This window comes from Chiloscyllium punctatum, chromosome 3 (assembly GCF_047496795.1).
Source record: "Chiloscyllium punctatum isolate Juve2018m chromosome 3, sChiPun1.3, whole genome shotgun sequence".
Classification (NCBI taxonomy): domain Eukaryota; kingdom Metazoa; phylum Chordata; class Chondrichthyes; order Orectolobiformes; family Hemiscylliidae; genus Chiloscyllium; species Chiloscyllium punctatum.
In genome coordinates, this window is record NC_092741.1 from 44,254,631 (window position 1) to 44,274,162 (window position 19,532).

At 42.9% G+C, this 19,532-nt stretch overlaps 1 protein-coding gene across 7 annotated transcripts in view; it reads right to left on the reverse strand.

Moving 5' to 3' along the window:
* Nucleotides 1-3,239: 3,239 nt before the first annotated feature.
* Nucleotides 3,240-19,532, reverse strand: part of sobpa (sine oculis binding protein homolog (Drosophila) a) — a 361,393-nt gene continuing 345,100 nt past the window's right edge. For 6 of the 7 annotated variants that reach the window (XM_072552588.1, XM_072552556.1, XM_072552576.1 and 3 more), the window contains one exon: nt 10,057-10,214. Coding sequence is in view for 1 of the 7 variants with exons in the window: in XM_072552534.1 (XP_072408635.1) it covers nt 10,006-10,214 (209 nt within the window). In the remaining 6 variants the exon portion in view is untranslated. Of the gene's footprint in view, nt 10,215-19,532 lie in introns of all 7 variants that reach the window. The other variant, XM_072552534.1, reaches the window with a different exon arrangement.

The following is a 19,532-nucleotide window of genomic DNA, read 5'->3' on the forward strand; positions in this document are numbered from 1 at the left end:
CCTCTTAAGTATACTCCTACTGCCTTTATACTCTTCTAAGGATTCACTCGATCTGTCCTGTCTGTACCTGACATATATTTCCTTCTTTTTCTGAACCAAACCCTGAAGTTCTTTAGTCATCCAGCATTCCCGATACCTACCAGCCTTCCCTTTCACCCTGACAGGAATATACTTTCTCTGGATTCTTGCTATCTCATTTCTGAAGGCTTCCCGTTTTCCAGCCATCCCTTTACCTGCAAACATCTGCCTCCAATCAGCTTTTGAACATTCTTGCCCAATACCGTCAAAATTGGCCTTTCTCCAATTTAGAACTTCAACTTTTAGATCTGGTCTATCCTTTTCCATCACTATTTTAAAACAAATAGAATTATGGTCGCTGGCCCCAAAGTGCTCCCCCACTGACACCTCAGTCACCTGCCCAGCCTTCTTTCCCAACAGGAGGTCAAATTTTGCCCCTTCTCTAGTAGGTACATCCACATACTGAATCAGAAAATTGTCTTGTACACACTTAAGAAATTCCTCTCCATCTAAACCTTTAACACTATGGCAGTCCCAGTCGATGTCTGGAAAGTTAAAAATCCCCTACCATAACCACCATATTATTCTTACAGATAGCTGCGATCTCCTTACAAGTTTGTTTCTCAATTTCCCTCTGACTATTGGGAGGTCTATAATACAATCCCATTAAGGTGATTATCCCTTTCTTATTTCTCAGTTCCACCCAATAAACTTCCCTCAATGTATTTCCAGAAATATCCTCCCTCAGCACAGCTGTAATGCTATCCCTTATCAAAAATGCCACTCCCCCTCCTCTCTTGCCTCCCTTTCTACCCTTCCTGTAGCATTTGTATCCTGGAACATTCAGCTGCCAGTCCTGCCCATCCCTGAGCCATGTTTCCGTAATTGCTATGATATCCCAGTCCCATGTCCCTAACCATGTCCTGAGTTCATCTGCCTTCCCTGTTAGGCCCCTTGCATTGAAATAAATGCAGTTTAATTTATTAGTCCTACCTTGTCCCTGCCTGCCTTGACTGTTTGACTCACGTCTGTTCTCAGCTGTACCCGTCTCAGATCGATCTCTTTCCTCACTATCTCCCTGGGTCCCCCCCCTTACTAGTTTAAATCCTCCCAAGCAGTTCTAGCAAATCTCCCTGCCAGTATATTCGTCCCCTTCCAATTTAGGTGCAATCCGTCCTTCTTGTACAGGTCACTTCTACCCCAAAAGAGATTCCAATGATCCAATAATCCTTCTCCCGAACACCAGCTCCTCGGCCATGCATTCATCTGCTCTATCCTCCTATTCCTGCCCTCACTAGCTCATAGCACTGCGAGTAATCCAGATATGACTACCCTTGAGGACCTCCTTTTTGAATTTCTACCCAACTCGCTGTAATCTCCCTTCAGAGTCTCAACCTTTTCCCTTCCAATGTCGTTGGTTCCAATGTGGACAATGACCTCCTGCTTCTGGATTAGTGGTGCTGGAAGAGCACAGCAGTTCAGGCAGCATCCAAGTAGCTTCAATATCGACGTTTCGGGCAAAAGCCCTTCATCTGGAATAAAGGCAGTGAGCCTGAAGTGTGGAGAGATAAGCTAGAGGAGGGTGGGGGTGGGGGTGGGGAGAAAGTAGCATAGAGTACAATGGGTGAGTGGGGGAGGGGATGAAGGTGATAGTTCAAGGAGGAGAGGGTGGAGTGGATAGGTGGTAAAGAAGATAGGCAGGTAGGACAAGTCCGGACAAGTCATGGGGACAGTTACTGAGTTGGCAGTTTAGAACTAGGGTGAGGTGGGGAAAGGGGAAATGAGGAAACTGTTGAAGTCCACATTGATGCCCTGGGGTTGAAGTGTTCCGAGGTGGAAGATGAGGTGTTCTTCCTCCAGGCGTCTGGTGGTGAGGGAGCGGCGGTGACCTACCTGCCTATCTTCTTTTCCACCTATCCACTCCACCCTCTCCTCCTTGACCTATCACCTTCATCCCCTCCCCCACTCACCCATTGTACTCTATGCTACTTTCTCCCCACCTCCACCCTCCTCTAGCTTATCTCTCCACGTTTCAGGCTCACTGCCTTTATTCCTGAAGGGCTTTTGCCCGAAACGTCGATTTCGAAGCTACTTGGATGCTGCCTGAATTGCTGTGCTCTTCCAGCACCACTAATCCAGAATCTGGTTTCCAGCATCTGCAGTCATTGTTTTTACCGAATGACCTCTTGCTGGCCCCTCTCCCCCGTGAGAACATTCTGCACCCTCTCTGAGACATTCTTGATCCTGGCACCAGGGAAACAACACACCATTCTGCTTTTTCTCTGCTGGCCACAAACGTCTGTCTGTACCTCTTACTACAGAATTCCTAACACAACTGATCTCTTGGAAGCCGACGTATCCCTTGTTGCATTACAGAATACTAGAAACTTGGCTGTTTGTGCTACGTTCCCCTGAGAATCCATCACCCCCTACATTTTCCAAAACAGCATACCTGTTTGAAATGGGTTGAGGCAGATAACCTTTTAAAAAGTACGTGGACCACCACTTGAAATGTCATAATATTCAAGGCTATGGGCCTAGTGCTGGTCAGTGGGACCAGTATAGAATCAGTGTGACTTTGGCAACATGGACTTGATGGGTCAAAGGGCTTCCTCTATACTGTATGATTCCATGATCTTATTTCAGTAAGATCACCACACATTCTTTTAAACTCCAAAGTTCCTTTTTCTTAAACGATAAGTCCTTCATCCCAGAAACTGAGCTGAGAGACTTTTCTCTGAATTATTTCCAGCATAACTCCTTCATTTTTCAAATACGGACACCAAAACTGTGCAGAGTACTCCAGATGTGATTTCATCAAGGCCCTCCACAGCTTCAGCAAAACGTCCCTATTTTTATACTTAATTCCTCTTGCAATAAATGTCAACATTCCATTTACCTTCCCAATCAGTTGTGGTGTTTGCACACTAACTCTCTGTAATTCATATGTCGGGACACACAGATGTCAACGTACCACTGGGTTCTGCAATCTTTCTCCAATAAATAATGTGCTCTTCTTATATTCTGTCAAAGTGGACAAGTTTACATATTCCCACATTAAACCCCATCTACCAAGTTCTTGCCCACTTACATAACCTCGCTGCACTTATGTCGATATATCACTGGAGTCTGAAACACCCCAGAGAATTGCAAACATAGTTGTGGTGAAATATCTGTATCCTGTTTTTATTGGACTAACACATGGATTTATGTCATTGCAATTTCAATTCAGTTGTTTAATGGCCATACTAAACAGGCTAATAACTGTGTTGTAACAGCATTGGGAACAATTCACAGAAGCGCATCTATCATCATATATAGCTCAGCCTAAAATAAATCTCCAGCTTGCTGGTTAGACAAGATTGAGAACCAAGGGAAATAACTCTTATGAGGAATAGGAGAGGTGAACAATGCTGCATATTTTCCATACATTCAGATTATTTCTCACTTAAAGCCTTTTGTTATTAGGCACATACGTCCAGATAACTATTAATGTCAAATTAATCTGCATAAGGACCAGCAGCAAGCAGGAAGTGGCAGAGTTTGACTGCAGTGTGTCACTGGGCCAGAGTGATTGCAGCCCTCCAGCTTGTACACGGTCACATAACGCTAACATGCAGGTACAGCGGGTCATCAAGAAAGCCAATGAAATACAGTGAACAAAGGCAGAAAGTGTTAAAAAAAACTCAGCAAATCTGGCAGCATCTGTGAAGAGAAAAACAAATGACCAGTAACCCTTCAGAACTGAAGATGGAATATGGTAATATTAATGCATATGACCTAGGAGGGGGGAGGAGTGTGAGACAAATAGGTGGAGATGCGTGTGTTGCTGAAAAAGCACAGCAGGTCAGGCAGCATCCGAGGAGCAGGAAAGTTGATGTTTCAGGCAAAAGTCCTTCATCAGGAAGATGAAGAGACAGTGGCCAGAGAGAGAGAAAGAGACAGAGAAAAAAAAAAGGGAAAGCAGACAAATGGATTGCTGATAGGAGTAAATGCTAAATGTGTGCTAACTAGGAGTGTGAATAGTTGAAAATGGATTGGCTGTGCTGGGAGCAATCTGTGCAGAACAGGACCTGAGGCTGTGGGAGCAGGTAAAGAAAATGGAAAAGAGCATTCACATTCCAAAGTTGTTAAACTCAATCTAGAGTTCTGAGTGTTGAAAGATACCTGGTGGAAAATGAGGTACTGTTTTTTTTAGATTACTTAGATTTTAGATTACTTACAGTGTGGAAACAGGCCCTTCGGCCCAACAAGTCCACACCGCCCCGCCGAAGCGCAACCCACCCATACCCCTACATCTACCCCTTACCTAACACTATGGGCAATTTAGCATGGCCAATTCACCTGACCTGCACATCTTTGGACTGTGGGAGGAAACCGAAGCACCCGGAGGAAACCCACGCAGACACGGGGAGAATGTGCAAACTCCACACAGAGAGTTGCCTGAGGCGGGAATTGAACCCGGGTCTCTGGCGCTGTGAGGCAGCAGTGCTAACCACTGTGCCACCGTGCCGCCCACTGTTCCTCCAGGTGGAGCCTTGCTGGGCCACTACAGCAGACCTGAGACAGAAATGCTAGTGAGGGAACATGGTATTGTGTCAAGGTCAAAGGCAACAGGAAGCTCAGGGTCATTTTTACAGAGTGTAAGGTGTTCCACAAAGTGGTCACCCAGTCTGAGTCTCACCTCCCCTATGTAAAGGGGACCACATTGCACGCAGCGAATACAGTTAACTAGTTTGAATGAAATGCGGGGAATCACTGCTTCAGTCTGAAGGTCTCGCTGGGGCCTTGGACAGTGAGTAGAGAGAAAGTAAACAGTTACACTTTCTGCAATTGCATGGGAAGGCACTATGGGGGTGTGGGAAGTGTTGGGAGTGGAGGAGAAGTGAACCAGGATGTCGCAGAGAGAAGAATGACAAGGATGGAGAGGGGAGGGGAGGGGAATATGTGTCTGGTGGTGGCCTTCTGCTGGACGTCACAGAAATGGTGGCTTATCATCCCTCACAGACTGGTGTAATGGAAAGTGAGGACAAGGGGACCCTGTCATTGTTGTGGATGGGAAGGGATGGGATGAGGGCAGATGTATAGCTAAGGGCCCAGTCAACCATGGGAGCAGGGAATTTGAGAAAAAAGATGGACATGTCTGAAACCCCATTCCCACCCCAAAGATGGCATCAACAGCAAAGAAATAACAGAGATGGAGAGGCTGGGAGAATAGAATGGAGTCCTGATGGCAAGCAAGGTGTGGGGAATGTATAGTTGAGATAACTGGAGTGGGTTTGCAATGGATACTGGTGACTAGTCTACCTGTAAACATGGAATTAGACATGTCAAGGAAGGGAGAGTAGGAGTCAGAGATAGACCAGATGAAGGTGAGGGAAGGCTGGAAATTAGAAACAAAACCCATGTGAGTACTCACAGCCATACACTTGACCTGAAGAAAGTTTTTGTTTCAGACCTCCAATATCTACAGTTCTTTGTTTAACTTTTGGAATACAATAAAGTTTGTTGAGGATGCATTTCCAAATAATGTTGCAGTTGGTGAATGATAAAGATGCCAGATGACATACAGAGGGTAGAACTTTACTCTCCCTTACATCCATCCCTTTTTCAAAAATTTGAGAAGCCGTGATTTAACTAAACAAGGTTAACATTTGGGGTCACATTTGAATAACTTTGTAAAGATCTAGTCTCCCTGCTTAAGGAGGGATATACTTTCACTGGAAACAGGTCAGAGAAAGTTCACTAGGTTGACTTCAGGGATGAAGCAGTTGGTAAATGAGGAAACGCCAATCAGGTTGGGGCTATACTCAATGGAATTTAGAAGCGTGTGGCATGATCTTACTGAAGCATACATTCTGAGGGTAGTTGAAGGGTGGATGTGGAGAGATGCTCAATATTCAGAACATTGAAGAACAATGCTGGGGGAATATAGAACTAGGAATCAGTGTCAAAAGAAGAAGTTTCCTATTTAAATGGAGATGAGGAATATTTTTCCTCTTACAGTAACTCAAGTCTTATAATTCCCTTCCACAGAGGGCAGTGGGAGGTGGGCCATTGAATGTTTTCATGGCTGAGTTAGATAGATGTTTGATCTACAAGGGAGTGAAAGACTGGAGAGATTAGGAAGGAAAGTAGAATTGAGGCCACAATCAGATCAGCCACAAAAATATTAACAGCAGGTTAGGCTCAATGTCAGAATGGCTTACTCCTATTTCTTGTAATTTATGATGAAAGTGTTGAACACTCATTTACCCAGACTCAACACCTCTGCAGACATCCATTAGAAAGTAGTAATGTTTTTGCAGTGGAAAGATTCTAGTGCTGTCAAACTGCAAAATCATTAGAAGCATTGAATCCTCGCTAGCCATATTAACCCAGACCATATACTGTTCATGGCCATCATTTACATACCCAACATATCTAAATTCATAAATAATCAACGCAATCTAGGGGGAAGAAACATACAAACTGGAGTAAAGCAAATATCTCATTTAATCCAGAAATTCTAACAGTTCAATACAGTTGTGTATGTAACAAAAGCAAGGAAATTGAGACAGTACAGTGACTAAGCAAAGAGCATCCCTGGTATTTGCACGATCCTGCAGGAAGCAACATAAAGCAATTCAACTTTGTAGGGATGGGTTGGAAAGTGAGGGACATTTATATTGCAGCCTGGCTGAAATCAAATTCAGAAAATAAATGCAGATAAACCTAATTCTCCCATTGCCATGAGAACAAGAATAACCATGTATGTTTAAACCCATCTAAAACTATAAGTATTAATGTTAGGCAGTCTAATCAAGCAATCCCCTGGTCAGATACAACAGTTTGACAAGAGTAAAGCTTCTTCTTCGTCAATTTGAGACACAAACTTGGTTTCCACACCAACCTGCAATCTCTCACAGGCATGGATTTCCATCCCATTGACCTGAATTCAAGGACAGGCATTTCTTTGGGAGGGGTTTCTTATGAGTAGTTGGCATAAAGTTGGCAGCAATTGCAAGATTGGAGATTCTGCTGAAGTCTTTGCCAATCAGGCACCAAAGGCAGACATGCTTACTGAGCAGAAGGAACCTTGCGAGGAAATGCTCAATGCAAGTCTCAGAGTGACATCGTGTGACAATGCAGCCAGAGCCTTCTGGTCACTTCAATTCGTTTAAAACAGCCACATGCCATCAGGGAGGTCCTTTCCTTCAAAATCTTTTGTTTTTGGCTATAGTTTGCAAACTAGGTACTGGTGTGTGTGTCCAGAATTGGTACTTGTGTCTCATTCACCAGCCTTCAATTAGCTCATTGGGGAGATGTTGGTTGTGTTACTGGCATTATCACTGGGACATGTAATGCAGAACCCCAGGCTAATGTTCTGACAGCACAGACTTGAAACCCCCATGGCAGCACTGTCAAACCTTGTGAACCAGATGAGTTTTTACTAATGGCCTTTAGGGAAGGAAATCTTGCATCTTCATCTGGTCTGGCTACAGGTGACTCCAGACTCACAGCAATGCAATTAATTCCTAACTGTCCTTGGGGCAGTTATGGATGGGCAATAAATGCTGGCCAATGTTCATAAATCCATACACGAATAAAGTAAAAAGTAGCTATACTCTGGGTCTTTGTTTAAGTATGGGCATCTTAGGGACTGTGGAATAGAGAAAGGAGATGGAGGAAACCAATAAAACAGTTGTAAACCCTAACCTCATATAAGGCTCAGAGACCAGGGAGTGGTGTTTACTCCTGAAAATAAGTCATGTCGGGTGAAATGGAGAAAGCAATTCGTTGCTCAGACATGTAATCTCCCTCTCTGGGCCTACATAGTTTATACAGCTCCTCCCAGACACTCCGCCATCAGCTTCATATTTCAGCATCAAATCTGTGACTCAACAATTTCCAATCTGGAGGCGGACTTCACCTTACCATTCAGAACTGAGAGAGAGAAAAAAAATGCTTTCTATTTTTTTTCGGGGATCTGTGGGACCTGTGATATTTCTGGGCAGGGCTGAAAGCCACCAGCCTCTCTGCAGTCTGAAGCAAAACGTCTGGGAGAAACGTGGGGAGAATTTGGGGCGGGGGTAAAGGTAGCTGTCAGCTCGGCTTTGCTTTTTTTACATGAAACTTTGTGTCACCCGATCCCAGGCTGCAACCAGTTGCTAGGCAGTCCTAATATTTCTGAAAAGTTACACCAGGAAAAATAAAACCTGGATTGGTGTTTAGGGAAAAAAAAGAGAAAGAGAGAGATGGATAAACATGTAATAATTAGATTCGAAAAGATTAAAAACAAGTGAATTATACATCCATAAAACAAAACTTATTGAAAGGATCAATATTTACTTACAGAACTCAGATTACATCGCCCCTTCCCGTCCCCAAATCATCATGTTTGCTCTGGTCTCAAGTGGTGCAGAAAATGGCATTTCTGCCAGGGAACAAAATAGAGGCTGTGCCTGCTCTTTGCTGCACAGTATGCAACGACTCTATGAGATCCAGACACTAAAGTGCCTGCAGTGCTTTGCAATTCCAGCTCGTGTGAACATTACTGGCTTAACTAGACCGCAAGGGGTGGAAGTGGGGGAGCTGTAAAGATGCCATACCGCTGTAGATGACTACAATTAAACAAAAAAAAAGTTGATATGGTAATATTTATCCGACTTTTTAAAAAAAAAATTACATGAAACATCGAAACAAACTGTTTGATTGCACAACGTAAGTCACCATGCAAAATGAGACACCTACATCAAGACACCCATAGTCTTTCAGGGCAAGCCCGCACCAGGTCCTGTGGGCTGCACTGTGCACTCCGGGCTGGGCCTACTGTAGTGCAGACAAATATATCCTACCCTGTTTCCTCCACCAGCATCCGCGGATTCAATTGCACATTTCTCTTTTGAACTCAAGACAGGAGAAAGCAAACGGAGGAATAACAATAACGACAAAATAATACGAGACGCTCATTCTCACTCTACTTTTGCAGTTACTTTGTCCTTTTGCCACGCTGTTCTTCGTACAGGGGCTGTGTACATGGGGGGGGGGGGGAGGGGGGCGGAAAATTGGATGGCAAGGGGGTAAGTCTGTCTCTCACCAATTTCCTCTAACACTGCAAGAATCCTCAGGATTTGAGATTTCACTTGAGGCCTACCAATTGGTCCTCCTCTGCGATGACATTTCCCCTTTCAGGGGGCGAATCTTAATCCTCCTGTGCTCCCTGAAGGGGAAAGGAGACTGAAAAAAAAGTCTAAACGACGCCCAGAGTATACTGAACAGAACAGCTCAGCTTTCCTTTGGCAAAGTACTGAACAGCCACAATACATATCTGAGAGGAAAAAAACCAACAGTGCAGCTTTCCTATAATCAAACAACATGGAAATGAAGGACCATTTCTGAGCATTTAACACAGAGAGAAAGGTTTTTTTTGGGAGGGGGGGGAGAAAGAGGACAAAAAAGCTGCAGAGAGCAGCAACAAAGACGTGTGAGAGGAAAGCGGCTGCTAACACTGACCGGGACGTCTGCATCTAGCTTGGAGAAGACAAAGTTAGTCAATTTGACAACGGTTCAATTAAAACAAGTTTTTAAAAAAGTGCCTTGTTCTCCTCCCTGAACGGGGATCAAGCCGCTGATCAGGAGGTAAGCTCACCTTCACACACAGCTGCTGGTTCTTATCCCAGGTCAGTCATGGGAGGGAAAATAAAAGTTTAATTAACTAATAATCACTCAAAGGAAAGACAAAACACACCTAAAATTGGTCCGTGCATCCTTTGACAGAAAGAGTGATTTTTTAAGGGGGGGGGAGAAACTTAAGAAACAAAAGTAGGTGACTCTAGGTGAGCAAGTTAAATTGCCTGTAGGGCCATAGGTGCAGGGAGAGGTCACAAGAGCCTAAAGCTGGGATGGGGTAGAAGTCGGAATGCCAAACGTTCTGTTCTGATGGCTGAAGATGCTGCTGTGGACCCACTAGTGGGATGTGGAGGAGACACTGGAGTCAGTTCTCTCCTAGACGGAGTTGTTCCAGATGGTTTCTTTCAGCTCTGAACACTGGAAGTAGTGCCGCTTGCGGTGGGAGGTCACCTGGCTGCTCGCCCCCTGCCGGTCCGGGCGGCTGCTGTCTGGGGAGCTGCCGGCTGCCGGCGTCTTGGTGGACGGGAAGTTGACTGCACTGCTCCATTTCTCCAGGCTGCTCAGCGGATTGTCAACCGAGATTCCTGGAGAGGAAGAGAACGCATCGGTGGGTAAATCAGTCCTGGCTCTTTAATTTCCCTTGTTCAGCTGAATTTAGAGCACGACAGTACTGCATGTCCCATTAACTCACTGTTCACAGGGCAAGAACCAAGACCAATTAATTAATAATCACTCAAAGGAAGGACAAAACACAACTTCCTCTAACACTGTGAGGAGGGTATTGGTCTTCCAGTTACTATCCCTATCCCTATAATTCAAAGCCGTTTTCACACAAAAGAACCCCAACGTTTGAGTTAAACAGGATAACTACCACAGCTACATGGGAATTCAATGGGAAGTGACATTTTATACTGAAGAGTGTAGCTAGGTTGAGGAACCTCAAGAGGAAAGTGGACCCAGTAAACAAAGAAGGGAAGTTGGAAAGGGATACACTGGATTAAAAGAGACAAGATTACTAGAACTTTCATGGAAAATGTATGACACAAATGGAGGCCATTCCAGTCCATCAGATCCATTCCAGTCTATTTCTGTGTTGTAAGTACTAAGCAATTCTATTCAATGATTTAAAAAGATAAATTACCAGAGGACTTGAATGAAGTGACTTTGGACTGAGAAGAGCAGACCGTACAGGAAAAAATGTGTGAGTCACATAGCCCACCTGCTCAAGCACACATCCCATCAACTTCAAACCAAACGGGGGGACCTATCATTTATACAAACTTGCATCTGATAAGTTACAAATTAATCTGCGATACTGATACACATAAGGTTAACACTTTATGTCAAAATACTGAACAAACATAACATGTGCAGATTCATGCATGCCTCAAAGTCCCACTCTATAATACTCACCATTAGAAAGCTAAAGAAAGAAATATTTGAAAAAAGAACATGCACATATTTCAACAATGCCAAAAAAGAGAAGAATCAAATGCAAAGGTAATTAACAATTTCCTCAAACCAGTTTTAAAAGCATAAAATAATTCACATATCACAGCATATTAATGCCTTACCTTTTTATTTGAGTTGTGAGATGGGGAATACATGATGTTGCAGTATTCCTTGCCCAATCTTGGTTGCCTTGAGACAACCACATAATGTGGGATTGATGCCATATATAGTCCCAGTAGGAGTGGCAAATTCCCTTCCCAAAAGTGTATTCATGAATTCATGAACCAGTTGCAATTTTACAATAATCCAGCAGATTTTATGTTTTTTTTTGTGGTGTGACAAATGACTAGATATCAATTCCATAATTTGTCATTGCAGTATTTTAACAAACAACTTATGTGTCGCTAGCACAGTACTGTAACGACCATGCTGTCATATCTAACTTCCATTCTATTGAAGATCAATAAAAGTTGGTTATGTCACTTATATATTAATCCTCATTTACTAAGGTTCAATGCTGATAGTACAAAGCCTATTTTGGTTGCAGGTTACTTATCTTCAGACACAAAGTATTTTCCAACATTTATCTAACATGATGCAATGGAATACTGGAAACCTGAAAGAATGAAATATAGAATGAAAAATGGCCTTTTACCCCATCGAGTCACAGTCCTCTATAGATTATAAACAATCTACTCCACCTCTGTAATTCTCAGAATGAAAATATTGTCTGATCTCCAAGAGCCATCAAATATGACTCCTGAATATTCATGCATTCCCATATATCCACTATTCAATATTCTTTGAGGGTCCAACAGGATTGAGTTTCATTCTGTGGAGTATTTGATCATCTGTGTCCTCATTCAAATGCCTCTTTTAATGAATTTATAAAAGTGTTGCTTATAGATGTATTTATTAATTCATTAAAGCCAATACAATGAGGGAAACATCACACCAGATATTGAGACAGATTCATTTTGACAGGATTAATTAACAATACCAACTGGGAGCCTGTTCCACATTTCAATTGTTCTGTGGGAAAATTTGCAGTGAAAATACATGAATGTGGACACTGTAATGATTGTAATGAGTTTAGCCAGGTGGACATCATAGAACATGAAATTAAAATGAAAGAACTGTGGATACTGTAAATCAGAAACAACTCAGAACTTCTGAGAGAGGATCAGACCTGAAACTTTAACTCTGATTTCTCTTCACAGATGCTGCCAGACCTGCTATGCTTTTCCTGCAATTTTTGTTTTTGTATCATAGAGTATGAGTTCCCTGATTGGGGTTGTTAGCCTGGTCCAATTAGGGAGCCCTGGCTGACTGATATAAACAGGAGTGTCCGAGGTTCTGTTCATGCTGAGAGTTGGCTCTGAGGAAGCTGGACCAGAGTCAAGCATTATGCAAATGTAAATAATGCTGACTTGCTGACAGGATACTGGCACCAGTGAAGTTAGTGAGTTGGGATTTTCTGTTTATATAAGGTATCAACTTAATAGAATGGAGATGGGAATGGATGGTTAAATCCCTACAATACTGCACTGCTTGGCAACTCCTTCATACAAATTAATTGAAAACAGGTATTTGCCGTCCAGGTATACTATTCTGCATACAGTCTTCCTATCTGGTATTTTAGGCACAAGCGCTAAAATCCAAAAACTGCCACTGATGCTTGAATGTACAGCAAAACATTGCAACCTTTCTTTAAAGAGGGAGCAAGCAGGATAGATAAAGAGGAAGCAGTAGATTTAATATATTTGCATTTCCAGAAGATATTTGATAAGCTAGCACATGTCAGTCTATTTAATAAAACAGTGCCCATGCTGTTGGGAATAGTATATTAGCATGGATAGAATATTGACTAACCAACAGAAGTTTAAAAATCACACAACACTAGGTTATAGTCCGACAGGTTTATTTGGAAGTACTAGCTTTCAGAGACCTGCTTCTTCATCATGTAGCTGTGGAGTAGGATATAAGACACAGAATTTATAGCAAAGGATCAGTGTCATGCTACTGAAATGATATATTGAACAAACCCAGATTGCTGTTAAGTCTTTCATTTTTTAGAATGGGTTGCAGGTTTCGGTTCATTAATACATAATTCCCAGAACATCTTTCAAGTCATATTTTTGAGATAACTTAAGGTTTTATAAATAAAAGTGACATCTCAGCTCAGACAATACATTCAAGGTGTGAGCTTAGAGTCTTTCTATCCCAATCTTGAACCAGAGTGGTTCCATTTCCAAAGTAGCAATTTATAAAATGTTACATGGATTGACTGCCTGTATACATTTTACCTTGACATCATAACTAATAGAAGAAAGCATGTTAGGATAAAATGGGTATTTTCAGGATGTTAGTGAAGTGCTACAGGGATCAGTGCTGGGACTACAATTATTTACAATATATATTGTATTACTTGGATGGGGGAGTGAATGAACTGTCACCAAGTTTGTGGAAGACACATAAATAGGTAGTAAGGCAAATGCTGAGGATGACATGAAGTGTCTGTACAGTGGGCAATAAATTGGCAGATTGAATATAATGTGGGAAAGTGTGAGGTTCTGCACTTTGCCAGGACAAACAGAGGATCTGAGTATTATTTAAATGAAGAGAAACAAAGGATTTGCTTTGTTATAAATCACAAATAGCTAGCATATGAGGTCAGTGGCAAGGCAAATGGAATGGTGGCCTTTATTTCAAAGGAATAAAGTACAAAAATATTGAGGTTTTGTGAAAACTAACCAAGGCACTAGCTGGACTGGACCTAGTATTTTATGAATAGCTTTGGGCCTCTTATTGAAAGAACGATATACTGGCTTTTGAATTCTCTTTTGCTGTTACATTCTCTCCATTTGTTTCTTCCTGGTGTGGAGAGACTTCTGTACACAATGGTGCAAAATTATGTCTCAGATGCCTTCTGCAGCAGTATAGAATGACTCTGTCATAAACTTTTAAAGCCATACGCAGTGGTCTGAGGCAGGAAATATATCTGTAGATGGTGACGTAACTTGGCAACAGCCACCATGTAACACAAAGGTGACTCGTCCATTGCTCCTCTGTGGAGTTGATGAACGTGAAGTGCTTTTTGAAGATTTGGCCTCATGTGAAGGGCTCTCTCCCTTCCAATTGCTCCAGTTCTCTCCCATCAATTTCTGGAAGCATTCCAGCATTACTGGAATAAATTAGTTCCAAAGTTGATCAAAGTAGAAATAGCAATGTCTTCTCTGAAGTCATAACTCATTTGTCACGTACAGGGAAGTAATCAAACAATGGCCCTCTCACTCAGATTCCCTCTCACTCTTCTAAACTCCACTTAGTACAGGCTCAGATGAACCAACCTTTCTCATACGTCAGCCATAGGTCATGGCTGATCATCAAACTCAATGCCATTTTCTCACATTATCTCCATGTCCATTGATGCGTTGAACATATTTAATGACTGAACTCCCAAAGACCTCTGAAGTGCAGAATTCCCTCTGAATGAAGACATCCATTGATATCGTAGTCCAAGATGACTTGACAGTTATCCCAAGACCGTTTTGCAGACGAGGGAAACAGCCTTTCTGCATCCACTTTTTTCTCAGCTCTCGAGAGGTCCAGTTTCCTCGTTCTCTCTTTACAGGAAAATCCCAGCATCCCAGGCAATATCAGCTGAACCTTTGCTGCCAAACGACCATGAAAGAAAGATACAAGGAGACAAAATCCCATCTTCACATTCAGGATACCCTCTATGGAGTTGTCTGAGACTACCCCTGTGTTAAGTGGGAGAGATTTTGAAAAGACATGGCCTCTCAAAACTGGGCATCTATGAGATGCTGTGGGCCGTCAGCAACAATAAAATTGTATTAAACCATACTCTGCAATCTAATAGTCCAGCATCAAACTAATGGCCCAACCGTGGTTCAATGAAGAGTACAGGAAAGACATGGCCAGGAGTAGAACCGGGGATACCTAAAGACCAAGTGTTAACCTGGTGAAGTTAGAACTCAGGACTGTTCACATACCAAACAGCAGGAGCAGCATTCACAAACAGGGATAAGCAACCCCACACCATTGGATCAGATTGGAGCTCTGCATTCCTGCCATGTCTAATTGTGCATTTTTTGGACAAAATCTATCAGGGGGAGGAAGCTGCATAGATATCCCTGTCCTCAATGATGGGGTATCCCAGAACATAAAAGATAAGGTTGAAGTACTTGCATCCTTCTTTAGGTTGAACTGCCAAGTAGTTGATCCACTTTCATCTCCTCCAGACGTCCCCAGCATCACAGATGTCAGTCGTCAGCCAAACTGATTCACTCCATGAAATATCAAGAAACGGTGGAAGGTACCAGATTCTGTGAAGGCTATGTGTCCTAACAACGTTTCGGCAATAGCACTAAAGACATGTTCTTCTGAAGTAGCCTGCTTCTATTTGGGCTGTGAATGTACAGCTCCAATTCTGGCATCTGCTTGGCAATGCTTATGCCCGAAACATCGATTCTCCTGTTCCTTGGATGCTGCCTGACCTGCTGCGCTTTTTCAGCAACACATTTTCAGCAATACAGAGGATTGTTCAGAACAAGTCCAACTTGACCACTGCTGTCCCATCAATCTACTCTAAACCATCAGCAGAGTGATGGAATGGGTCAGGAATGGTGCTGTCGAGCAGAACGTGCTCCACAGTAAAATGCCCTCTAACCCTTGGTTTGGGATCTGTCAGGGCTACTTCACTCCTGACTTGGTGCCAAACTTGCTCCAAACATGGACAAAAGAACCAAACTCTGAGGTAAGTGCAAGTGACTATCCCTGACATAAAGGTGAAATTTAACAGAGGATGGCATCAAAGACCAGAAACAGAATTGGACCAGCCATAGAAATATTATTTCTACAAGATCAGGTCAAAAGCTAAGAATTCCGTGGTGAGTAACTCACTGTTTTTCTCTTCAAAGCCTGTCTACTATCTATAAGGCACAAGTTAGGAGTGTCATGGAATACTATCCACTTTCCTGGAAAGATGTTGCTTCAATAAAACTCAAAATTCGAAACCATTCAGGGCAAGGAAATCTCTACCTCCTTCAGTTATTCCTTTTCGCCACCAAGATAGAATGGTAGCATTGTGTACCAACTACTAAATGCACTGCAGCAACTCACCAAGTCTCTTTCAACAACATCTTCCAATTTCATAGCTTCGACCACCGAGAAGGACTAATGCAAGGGAACACCATTTGCAAATTCCTCTCCAAGCTATACAGTATCCTGTCTTGAAACTATATTGTCACTCCTTGAGGTCAAAATCCTGGATTTTCCTTTTTAACAGCACTATGGGTGTTCCGACACCTCAAGGACCGCAATGGTTTAAGAAGGGAACTCCAGAGCAATTCAAATCAGCAGCACTCTCATCCCATGAACAAACATGTTTTTAAAAAATCCTTCCTTTGTTAAGGAAACTAAAACTGCACACAATACTCTAGGTCCCACCAAGGCACTATACAATGAGAGTCATAGAGATGTACAGTATGGAAACAGACCCTTCGGTCTAATCCGTCCATACAGACCAGATATCCCAATCCAATCTAGTCCCACCTGCCAGCACCCGGCCCATATTCCTCCGAACCCTTCCTTTTCATAAACCCATCCAAATGCCTCTTAAATGTTGCAATTGTACCAGCCTCCACCACTTCCTCTGGCAGCTCATTCCATACACGTACCACACTCTGCATGAAAAAGTTGCCCCTTACGTCTCTTTTATATCTTTCCCCTCTCACCCTAAACCTATGCCCTCTAGTTCTGGACTCCCCGATCCCAGGGAAAAGACTTATTTATCCTATCCATGCCCCTCATAATTTTGTAAACCTCTATAAGGTTACCCCTTAGCCTCCAACGCTCCAGGGAAAACAGCCCTAGCCTGTTCAGCCTCTCCCTATAACTCAGATCCTCCAACCCTGGCAACATCCTTGTAAATCTTTTCTGAACCCTTTCAAGTTTCACAACATCTTTCCAATAGGAAGGAGACCAGAATGGCATGCAATATTCCAACAGTGGCCTAACCAATGTCCTGTACAGTCGCAACATGACCTCCCAACTCCTGTACTCAACACTCTGACCAATAAAGGAAACCATACCAAACACCTTCTTCACTATCCTATCTACTTGCAATTCTACTTTCAAGGAGCTATGAACCTGCACTCCAAGGTCTCTTTGTTCAGCAACACTCCCTAGGACCTTACCATTAAGTGTATAAGTCCTGCTAAGATTTGTTTTCCCAAAATGCAGCACATCACATTTATCTGAATTAAACTCCATCTGCCACTTCTCAGCCCATTGGCCCATCTGGTCCAGATCCTGTTGTAATCTGAGGTAACCCTCTTCGCTGTCCCCTACACCTCCAATTTTGGTGTCATCCGCAAACTTACTAACCGTACCTCTTATACTCGCATCCAAATCATTTATGTAAATGACAAAACGTAGAGGACCCAGCACCGATCCTTGTGGCACTCCACTGGTCACAGGCCTCCAGTCTGAAAAACAACGCTCCACCACCACCCTCTATCTTCTACCTTTGAGCCAGTTCTGTATCCAAATGGCTAGTTATCCCTGTATTCCATGAGATCTAACCTTGCTAATCTGTCTCCCATGGGGAACCTTGTCGAACGCCTTACTGAAGTCCATATAGATCACACCTACTGCTCTGCCCTCATCAATCTTCTTTGTTACTTCTTCAAAAAACTCAATCAAGTTTGTGAGACATGATTTCCCACGCATAAAGCCATGTTGACTATCCCAAATCAGTGCTTGCCTTTCCAAATACATGTACATCCTGTCCCTCAGGATTCCCTCCAACAACTTGCCCACCACCGAGGTCAGGCTCACTGGTCTATAGTTCCCTGGCTGGTCTTTACCGCCCTTCTTAAACAGTGGCACCACGTTTGCCAACTTCCAGTCTTCCGGCACCTCACCTGTGAATAGCAATGATACAAATATCTCAGCAAGAGGCCCAGCAATCACTACTCTAACTTCCCACAAAGTTCTCGGGTACACCTGATCAGGTCCTGGGGATTTATCCACCTTTAACCGTTTCAAGACATCCAGCACTTCCTCCTCTGTAATCTGGACATTTTGCAAGATGTCACCATCTATTTCCCTACAGTCTATATCTTCCATATTCTTTTCCACAGTAAATACTGATGCAAAATATTCATTTAGTATCTCCCCCATTTTCTGTGGCTCCACACAAAGGCCGCCTTGCTGATCTTTGAGGGGCCCTATTCTCTCCCTAGTTATCCTTTTGTCCTTAATGTATTTGTAAAAACCCTTTGGATTCTCCTTAATTCTATTTGCCAAAGCTATCTCATATCCCCGTTTTGCCCTCCTGATTTCCCTCTTAAGTATACTCCTACTTCCTTTATACTCTTCTAAGGAGTCACTCGATCTATCCTGTCTGTACCTGACATATGCTTCCTTCTTTTTCTTAACCAAACCCTCAATTTCTTTAGTCATCCAGCATTCCCGATACCTACCAGCCTTCCCTTTCACCCTGACAGGAATATACTTTCTCTGGATTCTTGCTATCTCATTTCTGATGGCTTCCCATTTTCCAGCCATCCCTTTACCTGCAAACATCTGCCTCCAATCAGCTTTCGAAAGTTCTTGCCTAATTCCATCAAAATTGGCCTTTCTCCAATTTAGAACTTCAACTTTTAGATCTGGCCTATCCTTTTCCATCACTATTTTAAATCTAATAGAATTATGGTCGTTGGCCCCAAAGTGCTCCCCCACTGACACCTCAGTCACCTGCCCTGCCTTATTTCCCAAGAGTCAGTCAAGTTTTGCACCTTCTCTAGTAGGTACGTCCACATACTGAATCAGAAAATTGTCTTGTACGCACTTAAGAAATTCCTCTCCATCTAAACCTTTAACATTATGGCAGTCCCAGTCGATGTCTGGAAAGTTAAAATCCCCTACCATAACTACCATATTATTCTTACAGATAGCTGAGATCTCCTTACAAGTTTGTTTCTCAATTTCCCTCAGACAATTGGGGGTCTATAATACAATCTCAATGAGGTGATCATCCCTTTCTTATTTCTCAGTTCCACCCAAATAACTTCCTTGGATGTATTTCCGAGAATATCCTCCCTTAGCACAGCTGTAATGCTATCCCTTATCTAAAATGCAAGTCCCCCTCTTCTCTTGCCTCCCTTTCTATCCTTCCTGTAGCATTTGTATCCTGGAACATTCAGCTGCCAGTCCTGCCCACCCATGAGCCATGTTTCCGTAATTGCTATGATATCCCAGTCCCATGTCCCTAACCATGCCCTGAGTTCATCTGCCTTCCCTGTTAGGCCCCTTGCATTGAAATAAATGCAGTTTAATTTATTAGTCCTACCTTGTCCCTGCCTGCCCTGACTGTTTGACTCACGTCTGTTCTCAGCTGTACCCGTCTCAGATCAATCTCT